The following is a 26,782-nucleotide window of genomic DNA, read 5'->3' on the forward strand; positions in this document are numbered from 1 at the left end:
CTGCGGCGCAAGGGAGAAGCAGAGAAGGCTAGTTTTCTGGATTTTTGAAGGGTCGCGGCGCCTGAGGGGAGCGCCGCGGCGCTCGCTGAAGTCAGAGAAGGGGGCTGCGCTATATCATAGAGGCACGCCGCGGCGCTTGGATGCTAGGGCCGCGGCGCGTGTGGCTGAACGTGGACTGCAAAAGTGGCAAAAATTGTTAGATATTTTAGGTTTTTTTTTTTAAATACGTTTTAAGAGTTAATTAGGGAAATTTCTATTCATTATTGGAGGTGTAGAGAAGTCATTAGAGGCAGAGGAGAACATTGAAGACCTAGAGTTTGATTTCTTATTGTTATCCAGATTTCCGGATAGCGTTTAGATTGATGACCTCAGGGAAGCAGAATTATCGATGTCTTTCACGATAGGTGACCAGAGCTCGCGGATATACAGAAAGGCTTCACCTCTCCCGCTTGGTGTCCGGATTACTCTTCCAAGCAAACACAATACGGAAACTCGTCAACTCTCCCGGACTCCCGAAGGGGTATCCTTCGGGGAAGCTCCTTCCAGGAGAAGCTCTTCGAGTGGTCTCCGCGGAAGCAGTTCCGTGCCTCGCACGGAACAAAGCCAAACGGTCGAGTCCTGGAGGAGGCATATTTGGAACGATATCCGCCTGACACAGGATCCCGCCTGACACGCCCGTCAGATCAAAGCCGCACACATCCCAGCACGCCTAAGGGTACCTTTTCGCCTACTGTTCCGCTGACAACTTGGAAAAGACGGCTGACTTTGTGTGTTCCCCATACTTTCACGTAAATATACCCACATAGAGTCTTGTAGCCATGCCACTACAGTAATTGTATCCCTATTTATGGCTGGTGTAATTAAGACTCATGTACGTAGAGAAAAACCCTAATCCAAAACCCTAGCTATAAAGACCCCTTCATTTTACAAGAAGGGGGACGAACAAATCATATAGCAAAAACTCTACTAAAATCTCTCTAGCTTCATCTTCTTCAAGAGAACCCGAGAGAAACACTGTGAGTGTGTGAAGCTCTTGTGCACCAGCCATCTTACTGTAATCTTTTCCAAGTATAATAACATCGACTCGTGGACTAGGGCTTGTTAACGCCTGAACCACGTAAAAACGCTGTTTGTTTAGTTATATTTCAGCATTACTACAGTTCTTATCTTTTTATTATTCCGTTAGTTAATCGTTTCCGAAAAACTCGGTAAACATTTTGGTGCTTTCATTGAGAGCTGTAGGAAGTTGTTAGTCAGCTCTTTGTCTATGTACGTTTTTTGTATTCACTTCGTACTAAAGAGATGGTGACTACGAGAAAATCCGCTGTTGACAAAAATGCTACGGTCAACCCCGATACCGTGATGGAAGATGTGGTGCAAAGCGAACCCTTAGACTACCAAGGTGAAGACCCGACATCCCGCCAGGATCAGGTCAGTACCGAAGATACAACATACTTAGAAGACGAAGAAGAGTATGTCCAAGACGGTTATTACAAGGACGGCTGCTACTATGAGAAGGACCCAGAACTGGTCCAAGTAGCCGAAGAACTGGTGGCCACTAAGGCCAAGCTTGCTGAGCAGGAGCGCGTCTCCGAAAGAATGCAACGCATGATGGAACGCCTCCAAAGTAAGTTCGGAGATCTAGGCGACTCGGACGAGGATGCCTCTGTTCGAGGTGGTGCTGATGCCCCCATGCCGGATCCAGCCGCTGCTGGACCATCCAAAGCCGCCCCTAACAAGGGCAAAGAAAAAGTTGGAGAGCCTGTGCGCGCTGACGCCCCTGCACCTCCTAAAGGCGTGAATCACCAGGCCGACTGCCCCCCCCCCCCGCGCGCAGAAGGTCTCTGGCGCTCCTAAGCCCAGACGTCCTTCAGCCCCAAGGGGGCACTCTTTGCCTAAAGGGCCCGGTGCTAAGGCACCCAGGCCTAGGGGAAGGAACAACCGCCCCAGTGATTCCGTCAATCAGGACAGTCGGGCTGCAAACTCGCACTCCGAAGATAGCTGGTCCACGGTGGACCTAAGAAGAAGGTTGGAGGCCAAGTATGAAAAGGCCAAAGGGGAAAAGGCCCGGCCTCGCGGAGATGACCTCCAAAATCATATTAATGACAAGCTCCGGGGACGTGACCTCCCGGAAAGTGATACGAAGAGGCTCGAGGAACAGATTGCTGCCTTGACCAAGCTGGTCCGGAAGCAAAGTGGGGCCCTGTCAGATTCTGAGGAGGAAGACCCGGAACCATGTATTAGGAGGATCGCGGAAACGTCCCTCCCGGATAACTTCAAAATGCCTCACATAGAATTATATGATGGGAGGACAGACCCGCGTACCCACCTAGCTAAATACAATAAAATGATGCAAGTGGCGCGTGTCATTGAGGACGCCAAATGCATGTGCTTCTCACTCACCCTTACCAAGTCCGCGGAGGACTGGTGGAAAAGATTAGCTCCCGGATCAATCCACAGTTGGAAGGAGCTACAGTCCGCGTTTAGGAGGCAGTTTATTGCTGCCCGCGACCACGACATGGAGGTTGGTTCCTTAACCAACATCAAGCAGCAACCCACTGAGAACCTCAAAGCTTTCATTCAGAGAATGATGGAAGCTGCTGCAAAAACCAAGGTCAGCGATGACATGAAGCTGATCGCCCTTCAATCGGGCTTTACTGTCGGCTCCCTGCTATGGGGGGAAATGCAAAGGAGACGGGCAGAAACACTGTCCGAATTCATGTCAAAAGCTCAGGGAATCATCAACCTTGAGGATGCCTACCAGCAGGCCTTTGGAGTTCCCCCGGCTCCAACCCCTTCCGTGACTGCGCTGAGCTTTGCTTTGCAAGCTCCCGCACCACCCCTCACGCTTCCAGGAGCCCGATTCACTCCAAGTGTGTATGGGCCTTCCGCGTCTGCTCAGACGCCGAGTCAAACCCATTTCTCTGGGTACGGAGCAGTACAAACCAGATGTAGTATCGCTCCTGGCATGCCGCAGCCGCAAGCGGAAGCCCCAGAACGAAATTTGAGCCAATCGCGGAGCAAACGAAGCGGAAGAAACTCCAACCGGGGAGACCATTCAAAGAAACCCCGAAAGGACTATGAGCCCAAGTTCACGGAATATACCAGTTTGATAGACTCGCGAGAGAATGTCTATCGGGCGACCTGTAATATGGTCAACTACAGGAAGCCCCCGAAAGTGTCTCACGGAGGAAGGCGTCCGCGAGACTCCAATAAGAGGTGTGAGTTTCACGGAGACGTGGGGCACACCACGAATGAGTGCCTTCTGCTGAAGGATGAGATCGAGTCCCTGGCAAGAGCGGGACACCTCGGTCAGTGGGTGAGGATACCCATTATCTATCCCGGACAAGGGGTAGTTCACGGAACTGCATATTCCCCGGGACAGAGGGGGGCCGCTAGCGCTCCTGGAGCCGGTCACCCCCAAGCTCCCGGGTCTCAGTTCCCAGCACTTCCTGCTCCACCCGCTCCGGGGCCCATTGCCTTGTTGGCTCCAGGACCAGGCAACCCATATCCGCCCGGCCTTGCTCCGCCACCCATTGACGGACACGTCGCCACCATTTCCGGAGGACCACACCTTGCCGGAAGTACCCGCAACTCCCAGAAGAGGTACTTGAAGGAGTTAGAGCACGCCGAGGAGATGTGCGCTTTGGTCCAATCACCTGCTCAACGTCCCCGAATGATGGATCTTCCCATCACCTTCACGGAGGACGATGCTCGACATGTGCACTTCCCCCACAACGATCCCCTCGTAGTGGAAGCCCAGATTGCCAATAAGAAGGTCTCACGGATCTTGATCGATAACGGAAGCTCCGTGAACATCCTCTTCAAAGCGGCCTTCCACGCGATCGGATTGACCGAGACGGACCTGGCCCCATGCCCCATCCAGCTTCAAGGGTTCAATGGGGACGCACTCATGCCATTAGGCAAAATTCAACTTCCAGTCACCCTCAGAGGAGAAAGCGACGCTTGTGCCTTCAAGCATAGCACATTCGTGGTGGTCGACTGCCGCACGGCGTATAACGCCATCTTAGGCCGACCAGTCCTGATCGATTGTGGGGCCATAACCTCGATACGCCACTTATGTTTGAAGTTTCCATGCGACGATGGGCGTATTGGCACCCTCCGAGGAGACCAAAGAAGTGCGCGGAGCTGTTATAACGTCTCCGTCCGATCCGTCTACACGGTCCAAGAGACGTTTGCTGCCATTCCTTTGGCGGAAGAATTGCCAGAAACTGGGGGTGCTCAGGAGGCATACTATGACGAACTCGACCCAAGAGTGGGAATCGAGAAGGCAATAGAGCCGATGGAGGAAGTCGAAGAGGTGATCCTCAACCCGGGAGAGCCCACCAAGGTCATTCAGGTGGGGAAAAACCTGCCGTCGGCCGTTCGAGATAAGATCGTGGCCACTGTGAAGGATAATCAGGATATCCTGGCATGGTGCCACACTGATATGACGGGGATTAATCCCAATGTTGCGTGCCACGCACTCAACATAGACCCATCTGCAACTCCAATTCGCCAAAAGAGGAGGCCGCTAGACCCAGTGAGAGCCGAAGCCGTCAAAGCTGAAGTGGACAAATTGATGTCCATAGGCTTTCTCCAGGAGTCGCACTATCCCGTGTGGTTGGCCAACCCAGTTCTGGTCCCGAAACCCGACGGGTCCTGGAGAATGTGCATTGACTTCACGGACCTAAACAAGGCCTGCCCGAAAGATTGTTTCCCTCTCCCGCGAATCGATCAAATGGTAGACGCTACTTCCGGGTACGAACTCTTATCCTTCATGGATGCGTACTCCGGATACAACCAGATCAAGATGCATGTCGCAGACCAGGAACACACCAGCTTCCTCACGGACAAGGGTGTCTACTGTTACGTGGTCATGCCTTTCGGTTTGAAGAATGCTGGGGCGACGTACCAGCGTCTGGTAAACAGAATGTTCAAGGACCAACTGGGGAGGAACATGGAGGTGTACGTGGACGACATGTTGGTAAAGTCCAAGACCTCCGGGGACCACAGTGACGACCTTGAGGAAGCTTTCGCCGTGATCCGAAAGTACGGGATGAAGCTAAATCCAAAGAAATGTACTTTCGGGGTCTCGTCTGGGAAGTTCCTCGGTTTCATTGTCAGCTCCCGCGGAGTGGAAGCCAACCCTGAGAAAATAAAGGCGTTCATAGATATGCCTTCCCCCCGGAAACATAAAGATGTCCAGAGCGTTACCGGAAGGATAGCTGCTCTCAGCCGCTTCGTATCCAAGGCCACTGACAAGTGTATCCCCTTCTTCAATGTGTTACGAGGAAACAAGAAGTTCGAGTGGACCCCTGAATGCGAAGCAGCCTTCCAACACCTCAAAGAACATTTAACCCGAGCTCCCATTCTGTCCAAACCTGTCGAAGGAGAGGCGTTGTTCTTATACTTAGCTGTGACTGAGCACGCAGTAAGTGCCGCTCTCGTCCGGGAAGATGGCCGTATCCAGCTCCCTGTGTATTACGTAAGCAAGAGGTTATTGGACGCCGAGTCCAGATATTCGATGATCGAGAAACTCTCCCTCTGCTTGCCGATCGCCTCACGGAAGCTGAGGCCATATTTCCAGGCGCACACCATCAAAGTACTCACCAACCACCCTCTCCGACAAGTCCTGCAGAAGCCCGAGTCTTCTGGCAGATTGCTTAAGTGGGCCATGGAACTGAGCCAGTTCGACGTCCACTACCAACCACGTGTTTCCATAAAAGGCCAAGCTCTCGCGGACTTTATTGTGGAATGCTCGGGAATGAATGACCTCCCGGAAGATACTGTCCCGGAACTTCCCACCTGGAAGGTCTATGTAGACGGAGCCTCAAATGAAAAAGGAGCTGGAGCGGGGATCATCCTAATATCTCCCCAAGGGCATCAGCTCCAGAGCGCCATCCGTTTCGCGTTCCCAGCATCCAACAACGAGGCAGAACACGAAGCCATGTTAGCTGGGTTACGACTGGCCAGAGAAGTCGGAGCCCAAAAAATCGAAGTATACAGCGACTCCCTACTTGTGGTAAACCAAATATCCGGGGAATACCAGACGAAAGGCGAAAGGATGGCTGCCTACGTGTCTCTCTCCCGCGATCTACTGCAGCATTTCAAAGGCTACCAAATCCGCCAGGTCCCCCGGGACCAGAACTCACTCGCGGACACGCTGGCCAAGCTTGCAACGGACCCGGAGATTGAACAGTATGGCTTAGTCCCCATCGGGCACTTAGAAGCCCCCAGTACTGAGACACGAAGGATAAACGCCATCATCGACCATTCCCACTCCTGGATAGGACCCATCCTCAGATTTCTCACCACCGGAGAGCTCCCCACTGATAAAGCTGACGCAAGGAAGCTCCAATATCAAGCTCCCCGATACGTGGTTATGGATGGAAAGCTTTACCGCAGGGGGTTGTCCATACCCTTCCTTAGGTGTGTTGCCGGAACCGAAGTCAGCACCATCATCCATGAGATTCACGGAGGCTTCTGTGGCGATCATACCTCCGGGCTGAGCCTCTCCAAAAAGATCCTTCGACAAGGATACTTCTGGCCCACCATGAAGAAGGATTGTGTGGATTATGTCAGGAAGTGTGAGCAGTGCCAGAGGTACGCCAAGGTTCCGCGAGCGCCGCCTACAGAAATTACCCTAATGACCAGCCCCTGGCCGTTCGCCGTTTGGGGCATTGACCTAGTAGGTTCCCTCCCAACTGGAAAGGGTGGAGTGAAGTACGCCATAGTCGCGGTAGACTACTTCACCAAATGGGCTGAAGCTGAACCTATGAACACGGTCACATCAAAAAAAGCACTGGATTTTGTCATCAGGAATATAGTGTGTCGTTTTGGGCTTCCACGGAAAATTGTGTCCGACAACGGAAGGCAGTTTGACAGTGAACACTTCACAAACTTCTGTGCTTCGCATGGAATTATCAAAAGCTTTTCCGCAGTCGCCAGACCCCAGGCTAATGGGCAAGTGGAAGCTGTAAACAAAATATTAAAGACCACATTGAAGAAAAAACTCCAAGCCTGCAAGGCTCACTGGCCGGAAGAACTTCCGCGAGTACTTTGGGCCTATCGCACAATAGAGAGAACTTCGATGGGGCACACGCCTTATTCCATGACCTTCGGTTGCGAGGCCGTCATCCCAGTAGAAGCTATGATCCCCTCTCACAGGCAAGACACCTACGATCCTACCCGGAACCATGCCCTCCTCCAGGAGTCCTTGGACATGATCGAGGAGCTCCGGGAGCAGTCGCAGGTCCAACTAAAAATGTACCAAGGCAAGATAGCCCGACACTTTAACATGAGAGTCCAGAGCCGTACATTCGAAGTTGGGGATCTTGTCCTACGGAGAGTATTTCCTGCTACGCAGGACCCGGGAGTAGGAGTCCTCGGACCCAACTGGGAAGGCCCCTACGAAGTCCAAGAAAAAGTGGGCCATGGGACGTATCACTTAAAGAGACTCGACGGATCTAAAGTCCCGCGCGCCTGGAACGCGGAGCACCTCCGCCGTTACTACCAGTAGGCCCCGGACCATCCAGTCGGAAGTCCTTGGTGAAAATAACAAAAGTGAAAAATGTGGAAATAATCCTCCCTGTTGTAAAACTCACGCCTAGCAGGCTAATTTAATGAAACACGGAGAGATTCACTCCGCTTTTACTACACTTTTTATCCCTGTGTTCAAAGCTGCGTTTTAACAAGTGACCACGCGGTCCGGAGACGTCCGGACCCCACGCTCACTTGGGGGGTATACATGGCTAAGGCATAGCCATACGCCCCTTGAACAAAACGTACACAGAACACCACTTATGTGCTAGCATTGTGTTTGAAATTTTTAAATTGTTTGAAATGTTTAAATTGTTGAGCTTAGGTTTATTTGTTGCCATGAACATGCTTGCATTACGTGTCGTATGTGCATTATGTGCTTATGTGAAAATTGCCATGGAAATGCCTGCCATTATGTATCATAAGAATTATCTCCTGTGTAGCCCAGCGATGGACGGGACTGGGGGTTGAGGCACGTTCATAGAGCTACGCCAAAACACCCCCAACTCCCTGACAAGTCCTTTGCAGAATTCTCCGCGATCGCTGTAGATCTTTGCTTCGCAAACTCCAGCTCCGGGTCTCGGAAGGCGAAAGATGGCAAGATCCGCGAGCGCTGTAGAGCTTTGCTTCGCAAAGCTCCAGCTCCGAATCCCGCAAGGCGAAAGATGGCAAGATCCGCGAACGCTGTAGAGCTTTGCTTCGCAAGCTCCAGCTCAGGGTCCCGCAAGGCGAAAGATGGCAAGATCCGCGAGCGCTGTAGAGCTTTGCTTCGCAAGCTCCAGCTCCAGCTCCGGGTCCCGCAAGGCGAAAGATGGCAAGATCCGCGAGCGCTGTAGAGCTTTGCTTCGCAAGCTCCAGCTCCGGATCCCGTAAGGCGAAAGATGGCAAGATCCTAGAGCGCTGTAGAGCTTTGCTTCGCAAGCTCCAGCTCCGGGTCCCGCAAGGCGAAAGTTAGCAAGATCCGCGAGCGCTGTAGAGCGTTGCTTCGCAAGCTCCAGCTCCGGGTCCAGCGAGGCGAAAGATGGCAAGATCCGCGACCGTTGTAAGCCTTGCTTCGCAGGCTCCAACTCCGGATCTCACAAAATAATGCATGGCAAGCTCCATGGCCATTGCAAGTTTCAGCTCCAGAAGCAGACATGCTTGATCCCCCCACTCACAGCCGGCTTTGCTTCGCAAATCCCCTGCTCCAGGATCACACCTGGTGGGCGTGGCGATTTCCCCGACAGCAATAAGCCTTGCCTCGCAGGGCTCCATGCCAGGTCCCTGAAGTCAGCCACAATGAGGTTCGCAACAGCAGTTAGTTTTGCTTCGCAAAGATCTAACCTTAAGTCTAGCGACGCTCACCAAAAGAACTCCCGTTCCAAACAATGGAACGACTCACCTTAGCAATCCCAGCGAACAGTATAGCTACAAGTCCCGGGATTGGCTATTTGCCTCAGGAAAGCTAAAATACGGTGAAAGGAGCCTGGCCGTTGGAACCAGGAAACCTTCGTAACCTAGAAACTACATGGGAAAAGACATCATCCGTTAAAGCTTCAAGTGGGAAGTGCATAGGTTTTGGCCGTTGGAACCAAAACCCCATACGCCCCTACAACAGTTTCTACCGTATAAATGTCTACCCTAAGCGCAAGGATAAATAAAGAACTCGGCAGAAAAGAAAGAAGAATGCTATGATTATGGTAAAAATGTCCGCAATGAAAAACTCAAAATGAAAAATAATTAAAGATAAAACCCCTTCAAGCATTGGGGGTAACTACAGCTTCCACGACCGCAGCTTCGGGGGCATCGGTTTCAACGGAGGCTGGCGGAGTCGGCTCATCAGAAGGAGGAACTTGGTCATGAGAAGGTTCAGAGGTCCCCGCCTCTCCGGGATCTCCCGCCTCAGGAGCTTCAGCACGTTCGTCAATGTTGTAAGTTTGGACGTACGCCTCTGGGCCCTGATCCCACACGAGTAGCTTCTCCCTCATGGCTTCGGCATCATCTCCCAGATAGCCTAATACCTCCGGGTTCACTTTCCAGAGTTGATGCATGAGGACCACATGCGATATATTAATCGTCCTGTTCAATATCACCTCAGCATCCTCCTTCTCCTTCAAGCGCTCCGCCTCGGAGGTTGCCAGCTGTGCTTCCGCGACAGTTAGTTGGGCCCTCAATTTTTCCATTTCGGCCTTGGAGGCATCCCGCTCCCCCTTAAGAGAATCAATCTCCTTGCGCTGCTCCCTATTTTGGTTCAGCACGGATTGCTTCTCGGTCACATGCCCCCTGGCAGTGAATTGCAAGGCCCCGATCTCTTTATCCTTCTCGGCGAGCCCCAACTGCAGCATAGACACGAGATCCCTGCTCCTCTTATGGAGTTGCTCCTCCTCGTGCAGCTTACTCTGAAGAGTGGAATATTCCTCTTGCCGCTTAAGGAGGAGATCGTTTTTTGATTGCAAGCGGGCTTCCAGGGTATCCTTCTCCACCTTGGCTTGGGACAGCTCTTCCCGGAGCTTGGAGTTTTCGGCCTTCATCCCATCTGACCGCTGTCTAAACTCATTCTCTGCCTTGGCCCGGTACTCTTGATATTTGGCAAGATATTTCTTCTCCGCCTCTTCTTCAGCCGTACGCCGGGCCTGATCAATCTTCTCCGAAGCCCCCAAGGCCTGTTGGGTCAGCTTCTGTTTCTCCGCCTCCAAGGCCTGGCGAGCCAGCTGGCTCTCCTCCAGCTGAACCAGAGCTGCACCAACCTCCCGGAACGAGCGTTCCCCGATCATAGAGGCCTGCAAGGAAAGACAACAGAATGAGCTAAAGCCGGACCAAAAGACAGGTGATCCCAAAAAATAACAACTGACGGCTTACCCCGGACAGTTGCTGCTTCACAGCGTGTGTCAGCAACAGCGGATCCTTGCTGCTACTGATGGCCCACTTCTCAGAATTGAGCTCGCATAAGCTCAGGGCCATGTCCTCCATCATCTCAGCTCCGAACGGCGCCAATGCACGTCCGAGCCTGGGCACCAGCCTCTTCTCCAAGGCTGGACCATCCAGAACCGCTCCGGCCGGGTGAAGAGATCTCACCCCCTCGGCCAGCTCAGCTCTCTTCACGGCAGACAAGTTATCTGCCCTTCCCTGAGTAACGGCCTTCTCCGCCTCTAACCGCCTCTTCAAAAAACTATCGGCCCGTCTTACACCCTCCAGGAGAGCAGCGGGAAAACTGGTTGGCTTCCGCGGAAATTGGAACTTCGGGCCAGGCAGGGGAAGATTGGTTGTCTAAGAAGACGGAGACCCCAGAAGGGTGGACCCTCTTTGGGCTGGAGGAGGAGGCAGCCGGGGTATTAAGGCCCCGGTCTGTTGCTTTTGCTGCTGCGGCAGCAGAAGTAATTGCCCTTGTTGCTGCTGCTGGTTTGGATGTTGTTGTTGCTGCTGCTGCGGCGTTGGTGATTGTCTCTCTTGTTCCTGTTGCTGCTGTTGTTGTAGTTGTAGTTGCTGTCGTTGCTGTTGTTGTTGCCTTCGACCGGGAGAAGAGTGTCTAAGGCGTTTGTTCTTAGCGCCCTCAGCATCTTCTCCGGGACGCTTGCTCATCCCAGTTGTCCTCACGGGGAACACAAGCCCTTCCCCGTCGCTGCTGCTACTCGAGACCATCATAGTCTCGGAAGGCCCGTCAGCAGGGGACTTCTCTACCCTCGGAGACGCTTGCGCCTCGCCACTTGTCTTCTTGGGGGAGGCAGCCTTACCTCCCCTACCAGCCTTGGTCTTCCGTCCTTTCCCCGAGGACGGGTCTTGGCTGGTGGCAGCCTTCTTAATAAGCAAAGTAACCCTCCCCAACATCTTGGCTTCGGGATACTCTGCAAGAAACGTACAAAGCAAGGTTAACGAACCAACAAGCAATGAGAAAGAAGATAAGCGAAAGACAAGACAATCAACAACATAAAAGCACAAGCAAGCCCGCCAGCAGGGAACAGGAAACAAGAAAAAGAAAAGTTTGAAAGGGACGACCATGCACGAGAAACGTGGATGGCCTTCCCCGAGCAAAATAAAACATCGCTTCCTGCTCCAGGAAGCTCCCGTACTCCTTGAAGTCCGGGAATGACATGCTGAGAGAAGAAGGGTCAACCATGATGACACCTTCTGGCAGACTACCATCACTCAGACACCAGAGGAGCTCATCTACCCTATCGCAATACCTGTCGAAGGGTATCCTACGCGGATCTAGCCTAAGGAAACGGGGATCAAACCCCATCTGAGAGGTCCGGGAAACCTCAGACAGGCTGGGGGTGTGGATCAATCGAAAACTAGTCTTACCTCTCCCGGAGGTACTAGCCCCCGGAGCCCCTTCGTTAGGGTAAGCCGCGGCGTGGCGAGCCTCGATCTCCTCTTCCTCCGGCTGGGGGTCGGGGAACCTCTCCGCCCAACTAGGAGATAGAGTATTTTCGTCCCGAGCTGCTTGGGTGATCACCTTAGACAGCTCCAGGGCAATCTGCTCCCGGATATCAGCTGACACCTGAGTTTGCCCCCTGCCACTCACTGGCTCGATGTTTTGGAAGGAGGCAAGTAGCCCATACTCCCTCAACGATTCGGAGGTCACAAGTCCCTCCACTTTCAACTCTTCCTCAGAAAGCCCTTCGTAGAACTTGGACCTCCTTATCATCTCCGCGCAGCGAGGTGTCCGCGGAACGACTTCTGCGAAAATCAAATACAAGCGTTAGAGATCCTCCCAAAAAGAAAATCAAGTGCAAAGAAACAAAGTAGAAAAGGAGAGGAAGGAGCGCTTACCAGGGATTTTGAAGTCCAAAGATAGGGCTGGCACCCTCTTCAGCGGGAAGCCAGTCGTCAGGAACCAGTATTCCCGGAGGTCTGGAACCCTCGCGGTATGACAAGTGGGGCACATCACGTCCGGGTGCCTTTCTAGCCTGTAAAACCCCACCTTGTCTGAATGACCCCTCATAGGCTGAGACTTCAACCCGTAAAAGTACAGCACCTCCTCCGGGGTAGGAGCTTCCAGTCTCCGGGACTTGCAAAAGATGAACCACCCTGCTAAGAGCTTGTAGCTGGGAGGAATTAACTGGAAGGGGGCAATCCCCGCCTTCACACAGAAATTGGCGAAGTAACTCCTTAGGGGCAAGTGCGCCCCGCACACTATGTGTGCCCAGCTCCAGGCACCAAAGCCCTCGTGACTCTGGCTAGCTGACTCGCCCAGCACCGACAGACGGTGCCACATCAGACCTGGGATGTTCTTCAGGCCTGCCTCAGAGGAATACAGCTCCAGCATGCCATAATTCCTGAAAAGGTTCGGTTTTTGGTCCATCTCCCAGATGGAACTATTGGAGGTTGGTGGGCTAGCCGCGATCGCTTTTGCCTTTCCTTTCCCCTTTCCACCAGCGACAGGAGAGCCCTTCTCTTGGGCAGAATCAGCCTCCCCCGCAGCAAGGAGTTGTTCCTTCGAGATGTTCGTCACTGGACAAAAGAAAAGAAAGGAGAAAACACTCTAAGCAGTCAGCACCCTTGTCATACCCTAGTGGTATCAAAGGCGTCGGGGAGACCCTCCCCGAAAACTGCTTGGAGAGGCTCCCACCGAGCTTACCGAGGGATTGGCACCATGCCACCCGAAGGACAGCAAGGAACCAGACTCAGACCCCGAGCCTAAGCCCACCAAAAGAAGTGTTTTTCCAGAGAAAGACACCCTAAAGGCGTTCATGCTTATGCCCTAAAACAGCAAAACAAGGGACGACTTTCCAAACGCAAATCGCCAAAACATGCAGAAAAGGCTACTTATCGACTCACAATCAATCGCATGCCTACCAAAGCCCTATTCACACATGCACATAAGCAATAATGGCAGAAACCTCTACTCTAACAACTACCAACAACCTAAGGCTTGGGAGGAAAGAGCAAAGTAGAAATACTTACTGATATTCGGGTAGTTGGAGGTTGAAGGAGTAACTGGATCACTGCACAGCACGATCGCGAGAAGTAAAAGCTGCAAAGACGAACGGCGATTCAAACCAGGAACTTCGGGGAATAAACCCACTGCCAAATCAAAAAGAAAAGTTTCCAGATACTTACCAAAAGAAATGGCAAGTTCGGGGGAACGTAAGCTGGGAAGCCTGAGAGTTCGAAGGTTTGGAAATCTGAAAATCCTAAAGATGGAGAATCTGAAAGCGTAAAGAGGAAGAAAGGTCCTTTCCCTCGTTTTTATAGCAGGGAAGAGGCCGTTTCGAATTCCTCAAGTGGACGGTCCCGATCTTCCCATTCCGTGTGCATCAGATCCAACGGCTGGAGAGGAAGCGACGATCCTATTTATGACTCCTCGGATGGGAATAAAGTATTTATTTCCCATCATTACACCACCTCGGGCCCGGAGTACCATTAAAAACCGTCAAATCATTAGTCAGATGACTGACGCACGCATACTCAACCAGTCGCCTCACGCACACGTCTTGGTTGCAGAACCATTCCCAGAATGACACGTGGTCCTTGCCGCACTTGAGTACTTGATCTCAAACAGAAGAAATTCCCTTTCTTTTTCATACTAACACTCAGGCGGGAAAAAGGAACCCTTCCGGGAACACAGAAGGTGCCCCCTCGCCTAATCTAAGAAACCGATTGTACAAGCTCCCGGATCCCTCAAAGCTCCGTGACCTTGGGGGGTAAATGTTATCCAGATTTCCGGATAGCGTTTAGATTGATGACCTCAGGGAAGCAGAATTATCGATGTCTTTCACGATAAGTGACCAGAGCTCGCGGATATACAGAAAGGCTTCACCTCTCCCACTTGGTGTCCGGATTACTCTTCCAAGAAAACACAATACGGAAACTCGTCAACTCTCCCGGACTCCCGAAGGGGTATCCTTCGGGGAAGCTCCTTCCAGGAGAAGCTCTTCGAGTGGTCTCCGCGGAAGCAGTTCTGTGCCTCGCACGGAACAAAGCCAAACGGTCGAGTCCTGGAGGAGGCATATTTGGAACGATATCCGCCTGACACAGGATCCCGCCTGACACGCCCGTCAGATCAAAGCCGCACACATCCCAGCACGCCTAAGGGTACCTTTTCGCCTACTGTTCCGCTGACAACTTGGAAAAGACGGCTGACTTTGTGTGTTCCCCATACTTTCACGTAAATATACCCACATAGAGTCTTGTAGCCATGCTACTACAGTAATTGTATCCCTATTTATGGCTGGTGTAATTAAGACTCATGTACGTAGAGAAAAACCCTAATCCAAAACCCTAGCTATAAAGACCCCTTCATTTTACAAGAAGGGGGACGAACAAATCATATAGCAAAAACTCTACTAAAATCTCTCTAGCTTCATCTTCTTCAAGAGAACCCGAGAGAAACACTGTGAGTGTGTGAAGCTCTTGTGCACCAGCCATCTTACTGTAATCTTTTCCAAGTATAATAACATCGACTCGTGGACTAGGGCTTGTTAACGCCTGAACCACGTAAAAACGCTGTTTGTTTAGTTATATTTCAGCATTACTACAGTTCTTATCTTTTTATTATTCCGTTAGTTAATCGTTTCCGAAAAACTCGGTAAACACTTATTTTCTTCTGTAATCTCTTACTGGAGTTTATGTTTATATTTAATTTGATTGATTTCATTATGTCTGCTTTGAACTAATCTTGTTATTAGGGTTTTAGTGGATTCTTCTTAAAACTTTTGATCTCTGAATGAAATTATCCTGAATTTCTTTCTTCTGCTGTGGATTATTTATCATATGCTTAATGCTTGTGAATGTTTGATCATCATTTACATGTTTATATGATTTTAACCTATACTCTGAAAAGAGAATGATAATTATGCTATAGGTAAATAATCACAATTTTATATTAGACGAAAGTATTTTTATGAATTGTGTAGTTTAGGGATTATGTGTTTAAAGCCTGCAATATATTGATTTACCACAGAGATGTAGGAAAAAGTATATTGTAGAGAATTATAGATCCTAACAAGACTATAATTTATAATTGTAATCTGCTACCACAATAGAATTAAGAAATATTGAGAATTGGTTAGAAATCATAAGTGGATGGTTGATGAAACTAAAGCCCTAACTTTTGCATCTATTGAATTAAATCAAATTTCATCTCTGCATTTCTTTAAGTGCTTAGTAGTTTTCTTAATTTTTAGTAATAATTATTTTATTTATCAATCTGAAATTATTATTCAAATCAATTAGAATTAGAGGTTAATTATTGGTAATTAATATCAGTCTTCGTGGGATCGACACTTGACTTATCATATATTACTTGATTAGACCGCGTATACTTGCGTGTTACTTTTTGGCGATCATTACCTACCAATAGTTCGTACCAATAAATATTGGTAGATAAAAATATCATTTGCCTACCAATAAATATGCGTAAGTAAAATATTGGTAGATAAAGATCACATTTCTTGTAGTGTACTTTAAAACGGTATTGTTTCACTAAGTGGAACTTTTGTCGGCGCATTTCTTGACTTTTGTCGGCACACCGAAAAGCAGTGGCAGAAGTCCACCCAACTACCTCATTTATCACGTTGATTTTTGCCGGCGTATTTCACCTAACACGCCAATAAAAGTTCCAACGTTTATATTTCATCTTATACTTAGGCGGAAATATTCCCGCCCATACTTTTTTCGGCGCAACTCGAAATAGCGCCTGCAAAAGTTTTATAATTTTTTAATTTTTTTAAAAAAAAACCTAATGATAGAGACAATCAATATTTTTAAAAATATATATTTAATATTTTTAAATAAATAAATAAAATGTCTTAACAAAACTAATATTGTCGGGTATTATCGATCATTAACAATTCAAATACAGATGATTACATTATATCAATGAACAAGAATAATTCTCATTACTACGATTATGGATATTTAATACTTGGAGTTTTATCTTACTCTACTGGTTAAGTCCAAAATAACTAATAAATAATCAATATCGCAACAAATTGATAAATTTGGATAAGATTGACATCGTTCGATACAAGTCACAAGATAATTTATCTAATAACATTAAGTACGTTAACATTCACTCATAAAAATTATTTATGGGGACAATAATCAAATATCTTAGAAAACTGATACATAATTTTGGGTGTCATCGATTGGGAACAATCCACGTAGATGTTAACATTATCAATGAACTTAGTGTTTATTTACTAAGCTTTAATTAGTTAATTTATTAGGGTTATTTCCAAATGTTGCACATAAGAACTATTCGCAATTACTCTCTTCTTTGCTCTTGGATTTTGGTTATTTCCCTTGGAGAAATATTTTTCATCCAGTACTCCTCATTTGTTCATGATAATTTTGTAAGACACATTTTCAAAGGACAAACTTTTGTAAGGATCAACTTTCTCTTTCTTTAAATTTATTTTGTTTTAGATAACTAATTAACTATTTCATAGTTAGAACTCACTCATGCATGATCTTCACAATAAACATAAAATGTTATTAGAACTTAGCTTTTGATATTCCCTAGTCAAAAGGGTGTAGACAATTTGTATATACCACTCATACTCTTTTTTCACAACTTTACATGTTATTGTTCTAATATTTTTAATTTTCTTTATTTGATTTTGTAGCTTATTTCAAAAAATTGTTATCGGAAATATGGTGAAACACTATCTAAGTCAATGCTCATCAAGCTTCCATGTCATTTGAAATAGAATTGGGGATAAGCTTTAAATAGTATGATTTGAGTACGGTTGAAATAGACTACCCCTCTATTCCAACTATTTAGGTCTAAAATACTCATTTATTTAAAGGAATTTGAGAAAAAAATAAAACATTTCAAAAAAAATTTAAAAAAATTAATTTTTTTATTATATAATTCTTTTCCCGACGAAAATATACATTTACCAGCGTGTTTATTTTATTTACTGATGCATTTTATTCTACTTTTGCTGGCGTATTTTAGAATTGTGCCAGAAAAGTGGTACTGGAATAGTACTCATCTTTTGTAGGCACATTTAAGAAGGTTGCCAACAAAAGTAACTTTTTCTGGCGCAGCTAGAAAATGTGCCAGCAAAAAATATTGATTTCGTGCAAAGAATTGTGCCGGCAAAAAGCTTCATCTTTGCCGACGTATTTGACGAAACTCGTCAGTGAAAATGACTTTTGCCGGTGTAATTCCAAAATGCGCCGGCAAATGTAACGATTCTTGTAGTGTTTTGTAGTCATTTCACTTATCTGTTTCATAATTTTGATCATTCATTTTTAATAATAACTATAAAATTATTTTAAATTTTGTATTAAATAATATAATATATTGATTTGATAATTCACAAAAACATATATATTTTTATATATATATATATAATAAAAGTAAAACAATATATTTTTCATTTAAGAAAATGTGCTTTTGTAGTCATTAACGGCTACAATGGCGTTCAACCCCCACTTTCCGTATAGTGTGAGATAAAATTTATTGACATAAAATATTACTAATACAATTATATATATTGTCCCTAATATTAGGGATGGTATTTGGTGGGCTATATGGAATGGGAGAATTCTACAATGTATTCATCATAAATTGTAATATACAAGAGTTTATAGAAATAAAAATAAAAATTGATTGCCATGTTCGATTTGCCCAGTGGCGGAACCACATGGTCTATAGAGGGGGCCATGGCCCTCCCAAGTTTTTGATATACAATCCATATATGTGGACATAATGTTGATAATTATCTGCTAGGAATTAATTTTATATATGCTTCTTTCTTATTTTAATTCACAAGGCATGAAGTAGAAAAGACAAAAATATTCTAACCTTGCAAGAATGATTTAAGTCATCTATTTGTGATTGGTCTGTATATGTAGTCAATGCATCTAGGTATTGGGGTGAGGTTTTTTTTTTTCTTATTTAAAATGGTATTAGGATGAGGTTGGTATTTGCAATATTGTTGATGATATAAATATATATGATATTTTTGTACCGGTGTATATCTATTGTGTTTCTCACTTGTGAATATTTTTCGGCTCGATTTTTTTTTATGACTGTGTTTATTATAATTATTTAGAGCATATTATAAATTTTCAAGAAATTCTTAATAATTTACAGTACTGAAAACTAAGTTTAAATAGGTTGTTGCACTTGTGACTAATTTTTTTAATGCACATAGAAAACAACTTATTTGAACCTAATTTTCGACACTTGTTCAATAATCTAATAAACACAAAATATATGCACCATAAAATTATCCTAAATATATATATATATATATATTTGATAGTACAATATAAATACTTATTATTTGGCCACTCGTAATTTCTCCTAATTTCTTTGTGTTGGTTCCTGCACTGGATATGTCGGCTGTAAATTGTTTGGGATAGTGTTTTTTTTAAAAGTAAAATAAGAAAACTGAGTAAGGAAAATATTTTTATGCCATGTTGACAAATAATTTTTTTTTTTAATCCAACAATATTATGAGCATAAAGTATTACACTCAATTTCTTTTTTTAGAGCACTCTCAATCGCTGCTTTAAAGAAACCAATATGTAAAAAAATATATATAATAAAAGCTAATTGGCTTAAAATCGTGAGAAATTATAGTAAATTACTCAAAATAATGTCATCAAGAAGTTAATGTATTCGTTTTTAAAATTGTAGATAAATTATTATTTTACATTGTTGATTATCTAAATTGTCATTTTTTATAATTTTATTTATTTATTTAAAAGCGTATGACTTTAATTTAGTGATATATATATATATATAGTTTTGTTTAATTATTTTTTATTTTAAAGTTATATTGATTTTTTTAACTTTTTATGCGTTGTTGGTATATTATTTTGCAACAATTATATATACTTTTGGTGGTATGGTATATCATTTTTTTTTATGATATTTCGTTTTTATCTTATTATACATAATTGTAGTATATAATTTTGTATTACATATACATTTTAATGGCAATATATAATTTTATTACCATAGTATATACATTTTTTAGTAATAATTTTGTAAGTTTTGTTGGTATATTATTTTTCAACTCAATATATGTATTTTGTGGAATGGTATATCGTTCAACAACTTATAAAAAACAAAAAATCAAAATCAAAATAATTTTAAAATAAAAATTAATTAAACAAAAATAATATATAGATACCATAATATTAAAGTATTTTTAATAAAATTATAATTTACTAAAGTGTATATTTTGCAATATGTAAAAATAAAATAATTGCTAAGCTGTTTTACTACCAAATCAAAATTAAAATTAAAAATATTGAGATTTACTTACTTTCACACTTAGTCTACTAAGGTCATTCGCACCATATCCAAAAGATTGGATGCTCTAAATGCTATTGTTTGGTAAAATACATTTTCACATGCACCAATAATTAATTAACATGTTCATGACACACGAAAGCAAAAGTCCAAGGTACTTGTGAAAATTCTATCCAATATGAATTAAGATCACTTTTTAATTAACTTTTAAATTCATTATATAATTTATATATCATTTGAGTCTCACCACCTCATAGTTTCAGTACCAACTTTTTATTGCTTTAGAAATTTAAACATATCCTGGCTAGTTTCAATAATTCTCCATATCTTTCTGTTTTTCAGAATTATAGATCTATCTCAAAAGATACAGAACCCAATAATAACCAGGCACGACAGGTCAACAACCACCATGGACGACTACTCCCATCTTCCTTCCCTTGTTAACCCCTCAACGGTGATCGGTATCTTGGTGGGTCTGCTGTTTCTCTATTATCTACTACGCATACCAAAGGTTTACCGGAGATCACCACCGGAAGCAGGCGGAGCATGGCCCATAATCGGCCACCTGCCCCTGCTAGGAGGCTCGCAACCGCCTCACATAACCTTAGGCCAAATGGCTGAAAAGTATGGCCCGATCTTCACCATACGGATGGGAGTCCATAAAACTATTGTTGTAAGCGACTGGGAGATTGCTAAAGAGTGTTTCACCACCAACGACAAAGTTTTCGCCAATCGTTTGAAAGCCATGGCCCCAGAACTGATGGGTTACAACTACGCCATGTTCGGGTTCAGCTCTTACGGCCCATACTGGCGCCAAGTTCGCAAGATAGTCACGCAAGAGTTACTCTCCAGCCACCGTCTCATGATGCTCGGTCACGTTAAAGAATCAGAGATCAAATCCTCCGTGGATGATATCAACAAGCTCTGTATTAAGAACAATTTGGGGGAAGTGAAGGTGGAGATGAAGAAATGGTTTGGGGACATAGCTCTAAACACGGTGTTTAAAATGGTTGTGGGGAAACGTTTCGTTGATGGTGAAAATCCCAACGAGATCGAGATGGGTAGTGGTGGTGATGAAGGAAACAATGGACGGTGTCGAAAGGCGATAAGGGATTTCTTCGACTTGACGGGGGCTTTCGTTTTGTCTGATGCGATTCCGTGGTTACGATGGTTGGACTTGGGTGGATACGAGAAAGCAATGAAAAGAACAGCAAAGGAGCTTGATCGAGTGATGGAAGAATGGCTGGAAGAGCATAAGCGAAAGAAAGACGTTGATTCTGATAGAGACTTTATGAGCGTGATGCTCTCTGTTCTTGATGGTGCTCAACAATTCTCCAGTTATGACGCTGATACAATTAACAAAGCTACATGCGTGGTAAGTAGTTTATGGTCAACACTTTTCTGTTTTATATTATTAGATGACTAACATTAATTATTCTAAACCAGCAAGTAACTTAGAATTAGTTATCAAATCAAAGTTCATGCATCATTTTAGAAATAAAAAATAACCTAATACTAAATAGTTTAGATTAACGTAGTCAAAGAAAATTTCGAGTCATGAAATGCGGCTCGTCATCGTGTCAAATAAAATAACAATACAAATATGCAACCTGACTTGATATTGCGGACTGTAAGGTGATTTTAAATTTGTTAGTCAGTTGGGTTAGTGAAGAAAAGTAAAAGATTTTATTGATGCCAGAGAGCTTTACAGAAAAGGAGTGTTTAGCTATATATAGCTAATAGTACAAGTCGTCAAAGATAGAAAGTAAAAGAAGCAAGACCTAAAAAAACTAAATACAACCAAAATAACAAGATTAGTTGAAATAAAGCCAACTGACTTACAAATTTATTAACAGCTTAATGGTTCTAATAGATTTATATAGCAAAATTTAATAAATAAGTATGGGATTTAATTGGTACCACCGCTTTTTGTTTTGTTTTCTTGCCTTTCACTAATTTCCTCCTCCTAGTTCTACCTAAAGTGTTGGGTCAGTTCACGTTTGGCAGCTTATCGGTGGCCTCGCCATATTTAAATGGTGTATCTTTCTCTTATGTCAATTTATATTATATTTATTTATTTTTTGGATAAATGTATTATTTTTCATTATACACACTTTGGTGTTACTGATAAGTGCTAACCAATATTATAGACTTAGTATACTAGAATACTAGTGACGGACTTTTAATGGACCATTTATGTTCACAGGCTTTTATTTTAGGTAGCAGTGACACCACAGCAGCAATGTTGACGTGGGCTTTAGCTTTACTTCTGAACAACCGAGAGGCCTTAAAGAAAGCCCAACAAGAATTGAACGAGCAAATTGGCACAGAAAGGCGAGTGAAAGAATCAGACACAAAAAACTTGGTCTATCTCCAAGCTATTGTCAAAGAAACATTACGTTTGTACCCGGGATTTCCACTCCTAGTCCCCCACGAATCTACTGAAGCCTGTACGCTTGGTGGCTACCACGTCTCGTCTGGGACGCGCCTCATGGTCAATGCCTCAAAGCTTCAGCGAGATCCAAAGGTTTGGTCGGAGCCATGCGAATTTAGGCCAGAACGGTTTCTTACAACTCACCAAAACGTCGACGTTAAGGGTCAGAATTTTGAACTGATACCATTCGGTAGTGGTAGAAGAATGTGTCCTGGAGTATCATTTGCCGTTCAAATAATGCACCTTACTCTTGCTGCTTTACTTCATGGCTTTGAAATCAAAACGCCCTCAGACCAACCAGTTGACATGACTGGGACTATTGGACTCACCCATCATAAATCCCTTCCACTTGATGTCCTTCTTACCCCACGCATTCCTACTCATTTAGAATAAGAGTGATATATTTGTTGGAAAAATTATATTTTATATATAATAAATAGCCAATTTAGGTTAATGTGTGAATAGAAAATTGATGCATTAAATGTGGTCCATTGATAGCTGCTAATAAATACAGATTTGGTTAAGGATGTAATCGCCGTAATAATGGTGAATATTCTGATTGATATCAGAAATTATGGTAAAGATTGTGATTGATCAATATCACTAATTTTGTAGGATTTTTAGTATTAATTTCCTTGTGTCCACATTTGTATTCCACCCCATATGAAACCTATAGAAGGAGGCTTCACCATTCATTCTAGAGACACCAACAAAAAGAGTCACTCAATAACTCACTAAAAAGTGAAGTATTAATCCGAGTTCGCTGGAGTAGTGAAAGTGGTGTATTCCTCTACTTGTTAGTTGTTGTATCCTGGGAAGTGGTTGCTCATGTATCCTCTAACACCAATCAAGTAGAGGGGGCAACTTTAAAATTGTTAGAATTTAAATAAAGAGTATGGAGAAAATTAACAAACATAATAATATATTATTAATTGAAGAACAGGAAAAAATAAATACAAAATAATAAATTATAAAACTGGTAATTGAAAAGAAAACGTGTTTTACATGCATCGGCTTTCTTTTCAATTACCAGTTTTATAATTTATTATTTTGTATTTATTTTTTCCTGATCTTCAATTAATAATATATTATTATATTTGTTAATTTTCTTCCTACTCTTTATTTAAATTCTAACAATATTTTGGATGAAAATAATATTGTGAGACTTCTAGCTAAGCATATTCCAGTCAAATAATTTATTAGATACGTACTATTTTGGAAACCAAAAATAAAATCACTTTCAAATACTTATAATAGTCGAAAAATGGTTAGTTATATCTCAAAAATCAAACAATTGCAGTTTATATCGTTATAAATAATCAAGTCTCGACCACATTATTCACACCTCACTCATGATATATCAGGAATAGTAAAAGTAATTTGAAAATAACAATAATAATTCAGATATAAGATTTTATTTCTTCCAATTTCATATTTTCTGTATAACAAAGTTTGGCAAATAACTATGGTTGGCAATTAATGACTAAACAATATGTTGAACACCACAACACTTAGAAAAATGTAATTATTTTATTAAAACAAAAGTAATTGCACTAAAATTTGGACATAATACTAGACCACAAGACACACTAAGCGTTGTTCATCAAACCGCCCAAACCGCCCGCACCGTACCACACCGCAAAAAAAATGTTGTTTGAAATTCTTCGCAGTGCGGTCGCGGTTTGAATTTTCACTAAACCGCGCGGTGCAGTGCGGTTTGCGGTTTTGAATTATTAAAATGCGGTTCAAACCGCACCGCACCGCATATTATTAAAATACTATTTTTTTTATATTCATTTAAGTCTAATATGTTAAAGCCCAACCCAAAGCCCACTAATTCTATTGCTGAAAGTATTTTAGTTGTATCTTTCATATTGATGTTGGAATTTAATTAGTCTCAAGTTTGTTCTATGTTGTTTTAGGTGTGTTGCTGAAACTTTATTAAGATTATTGACTTATAGTTGTTGTTGTTGTAACTTTATTAGTCTCAAGTTTGTTGTATTTTCTTAGGTGTTTTGTTGAGCTATTATTAAGATTATTGTATTGTTGAAAGTTTTCTTATTTTTTATTTTCAAGCTTTAGGTGTTGCTGAAATATTAATATGATTATTTATGATAGTTTAATTATTTGACGGTAGTCCAAACCACCCAAACCGCACCACACCGCACCATTTTTTTGCGGTGCGGTTTCTGCGATTTTTTAGTTTCGCGGTGCGGGTGCGGTTTGGAAAATTAGAAAAACCGCATGCGCGGGTTGGTTTGAAAAAATGGTCAAAAACCGCACCACCCGCACCGCGTACAGCCCTACTTATGCTCTTTATTTTAAGTACTCACCTGTAACTGTGTACTTATCCCCTGCACACTTTACTTTTAGGACACACTTGTACTCAACACTCACTTGAACTCACAATATTTGGGACACTCTTTAGGACACTTTGCTGGCACACTTTTGGACACACACCAATAGGGACCCATGGTCCCTAGATATAGAGAGAGAATTCTAGCAATATGTTTGGGCTTGGTTTTAGGCCCAAAGATAGAAAACCCACAACTGTCTAAATATTTCTTATTGTGTACAAGTCTAGAAAATTCTAGAGACTTAGAAACCTAAATATATGCTTGAATCATCTAGAGAGTAAGAGAGAGGAGGTGGTGAATATTTAACACTTCCTCTCAACACCAACTCTTCATATTGAGTTGTTCTCTAAGTTTGTGAAATCTTGTAGCGTTGAGCCTTTTATTGAACAAGTCTGATATTTGATCTTCACTCTTCACTCTTTGCTGCTTGGTGCATTTCTAGCTTCTTTTGTAGTAGTTTTTCTCTCTAAAAATGGTAATGCACATCTACATGTTTCGTTCGAGCATAGAATACTAGATTTTCTGCTAGGAAAATAGCAGACTGATTATCACAATAAAGCAGCACCGCATAATCTATAAATTGGTGTAGATCCTTCACCAGTTGCATTAACCACGTACTTTCCTGAGCTACCATTGATGCTACTCTATACTCTGCTTCAGTGGTTGACAATGACATAGTTGGTTGCATTTTGCTTCAGCAAGATACAAAGCTTGCATACATACTTGGTAGTTGATCGATACATACAACTAAGCTTGAATACATACTTGGTAGTTGATCGATAGGTATCATGCTCTCTAGCATAATAAACATCGCAGTAGCCAACAATTTTGCACTTATCACCTTTATTATGCAGGAGACCATAGTTAATGGTTTCTTTGACGTATCAGTTAGGGATATAGCTTAACACACAATTTGAATGCTATAATTCAAATAAAACAAAATCCAAGATAAACTAGTTCACAATAAAGGAATAACACAAAATTGATCGAGTTATACAGCAGACCTTTGGAGGGAAACCCTTTAATTGCATAGAATCATAAAGATTATGATTTTATGTGAATCAATGGAGATGACAAAAGGTTTGACACAAATGAATTTGTCTTCCAAAAATCTCTATTCCTAGCCTCCCTTTATAGATTGCATGAAGCTACTACAAGTTGGAATGAGATTGGGATTTAGAAGTCTTAATCTTCATGCAAGTCAAGCTTTCTTGATGAAGATCTTGGAGAAAACTAGTAATCTTGTGAGGTAGAGAAAGAGAGGGGTTTTAGAGAGAGATAGAGTGGAGAGTGATCGATTCACAATGAACCCTTTCATTAGTATAGGTTCCCTCATTCGTGTCAACCAATGAGATTAGAGCATTTTAAACTAATTTTTGGAGCCAAAATTACGTAATTGTACGGTCCCGTATGGAAGACCCAAGCGTTGTGTTGCCACTATGCAGGCGATGCATCGCCTATCTAGAGGTTTTTCTCCCGAGCGATGTGTCGCCTCCTACAAGCGATGAAACACTGATACTGTTATCCCTAAAAAATCCAGGGATGACGTGTGTTGACCCTCGATTTGGCCAACGACATGGAGTCAGAAATACGACAAAGAAATAACAAGGCAATCAAGAATGGAATCAAATGATAAGAAATGACACAAATGATTTAAAGTGGTTCGGCCCCAACAATGTGGTAACAACCTACGTCCACTTAGTGTTATTATTGATGTTGAATCCCAATGCCGTGATCAAAGAACTAGAGTTCTTGAGTTTCATAAGCCTTAGGAAAATTACAACTTTTCGGTGGATAATCACCCTTACACTCTTTCTATGAGTATTCAGAAAAAAGATTCAAAAGTCCCTTCCTTGAGCCATCTCATGCATATTTATAGGCTCAAGGGGGGTACATGGGCTAATGGGCCCTAATTCTCCTTAATATCCGTGTATTAAGGAAATAAAAAGAATATAATAAATGTAGTTATTACATGATTACATATCTTTAAAGGAAATAACTCGAAGCATGTGATCAGTCTGGTCCCATCTAATCGCGAGATCTGATGAAGCAATAAGGAGCTGATCGATAGTCGAATAGAACCTCTTCACTTTGTCGCTGCCATGAGCCAACCGCGTGCAATAAATTCTTGCCACATCATCAATATCCATTTTTGGGTAAACATTTGCCCCCCAAGTTTATTTTACTGCGACCAGCATAAAGTAAACTTAGGAGTCCGACCCTTCGAATACCCCACCAAATCTGTCAGAG

General features: G+C 43.4%; 1 protein-coding gene across 1 annotated transcript; it reads left to right on the plus strand.

Annotated features, from left to right (window-relative positions):
• Positions 1 to 19,981: 19,981 nt before the first annotated feature.
• LOC133803230 (cytochrome P450 CYP82D47-like) lies at positions 19,982 to 22,773 on the plus strand. The gene is made up of 2 exons (XM_062241203.1): positions 19,982 to 21,116; positions 21,948 to 22,773. Exons 1-2 carry the CDS (start codon positions 20,151 to 20,153, stop codon positions 22,566 to 22,568), a joined length of 1,587 nt encoding a protein of 528 aa, XP_062097187.1. The 5' UTR covers positions 19,982 to 20,150; the 3' UTR covers positions 22,569 to 22,773.
• Positions 22,774 to 26,782: the final 4,009 nt, after the last annotated feature.

Source organism: Humulus lupulus, chromosome X (genome assembly GCF_963169125.1).
Source record: "Humulus lupulus chromosome X, drHumLupu1.1, whole genome shotgun sequence".
Classification (NCBI taxonomy): domain Eukaryota; kingdom Viridiplantae; phylum Streptophyta; class Magnoliopsida; order Rosales; family Cannabaceae; genus Humulus; species Humulus lupulus.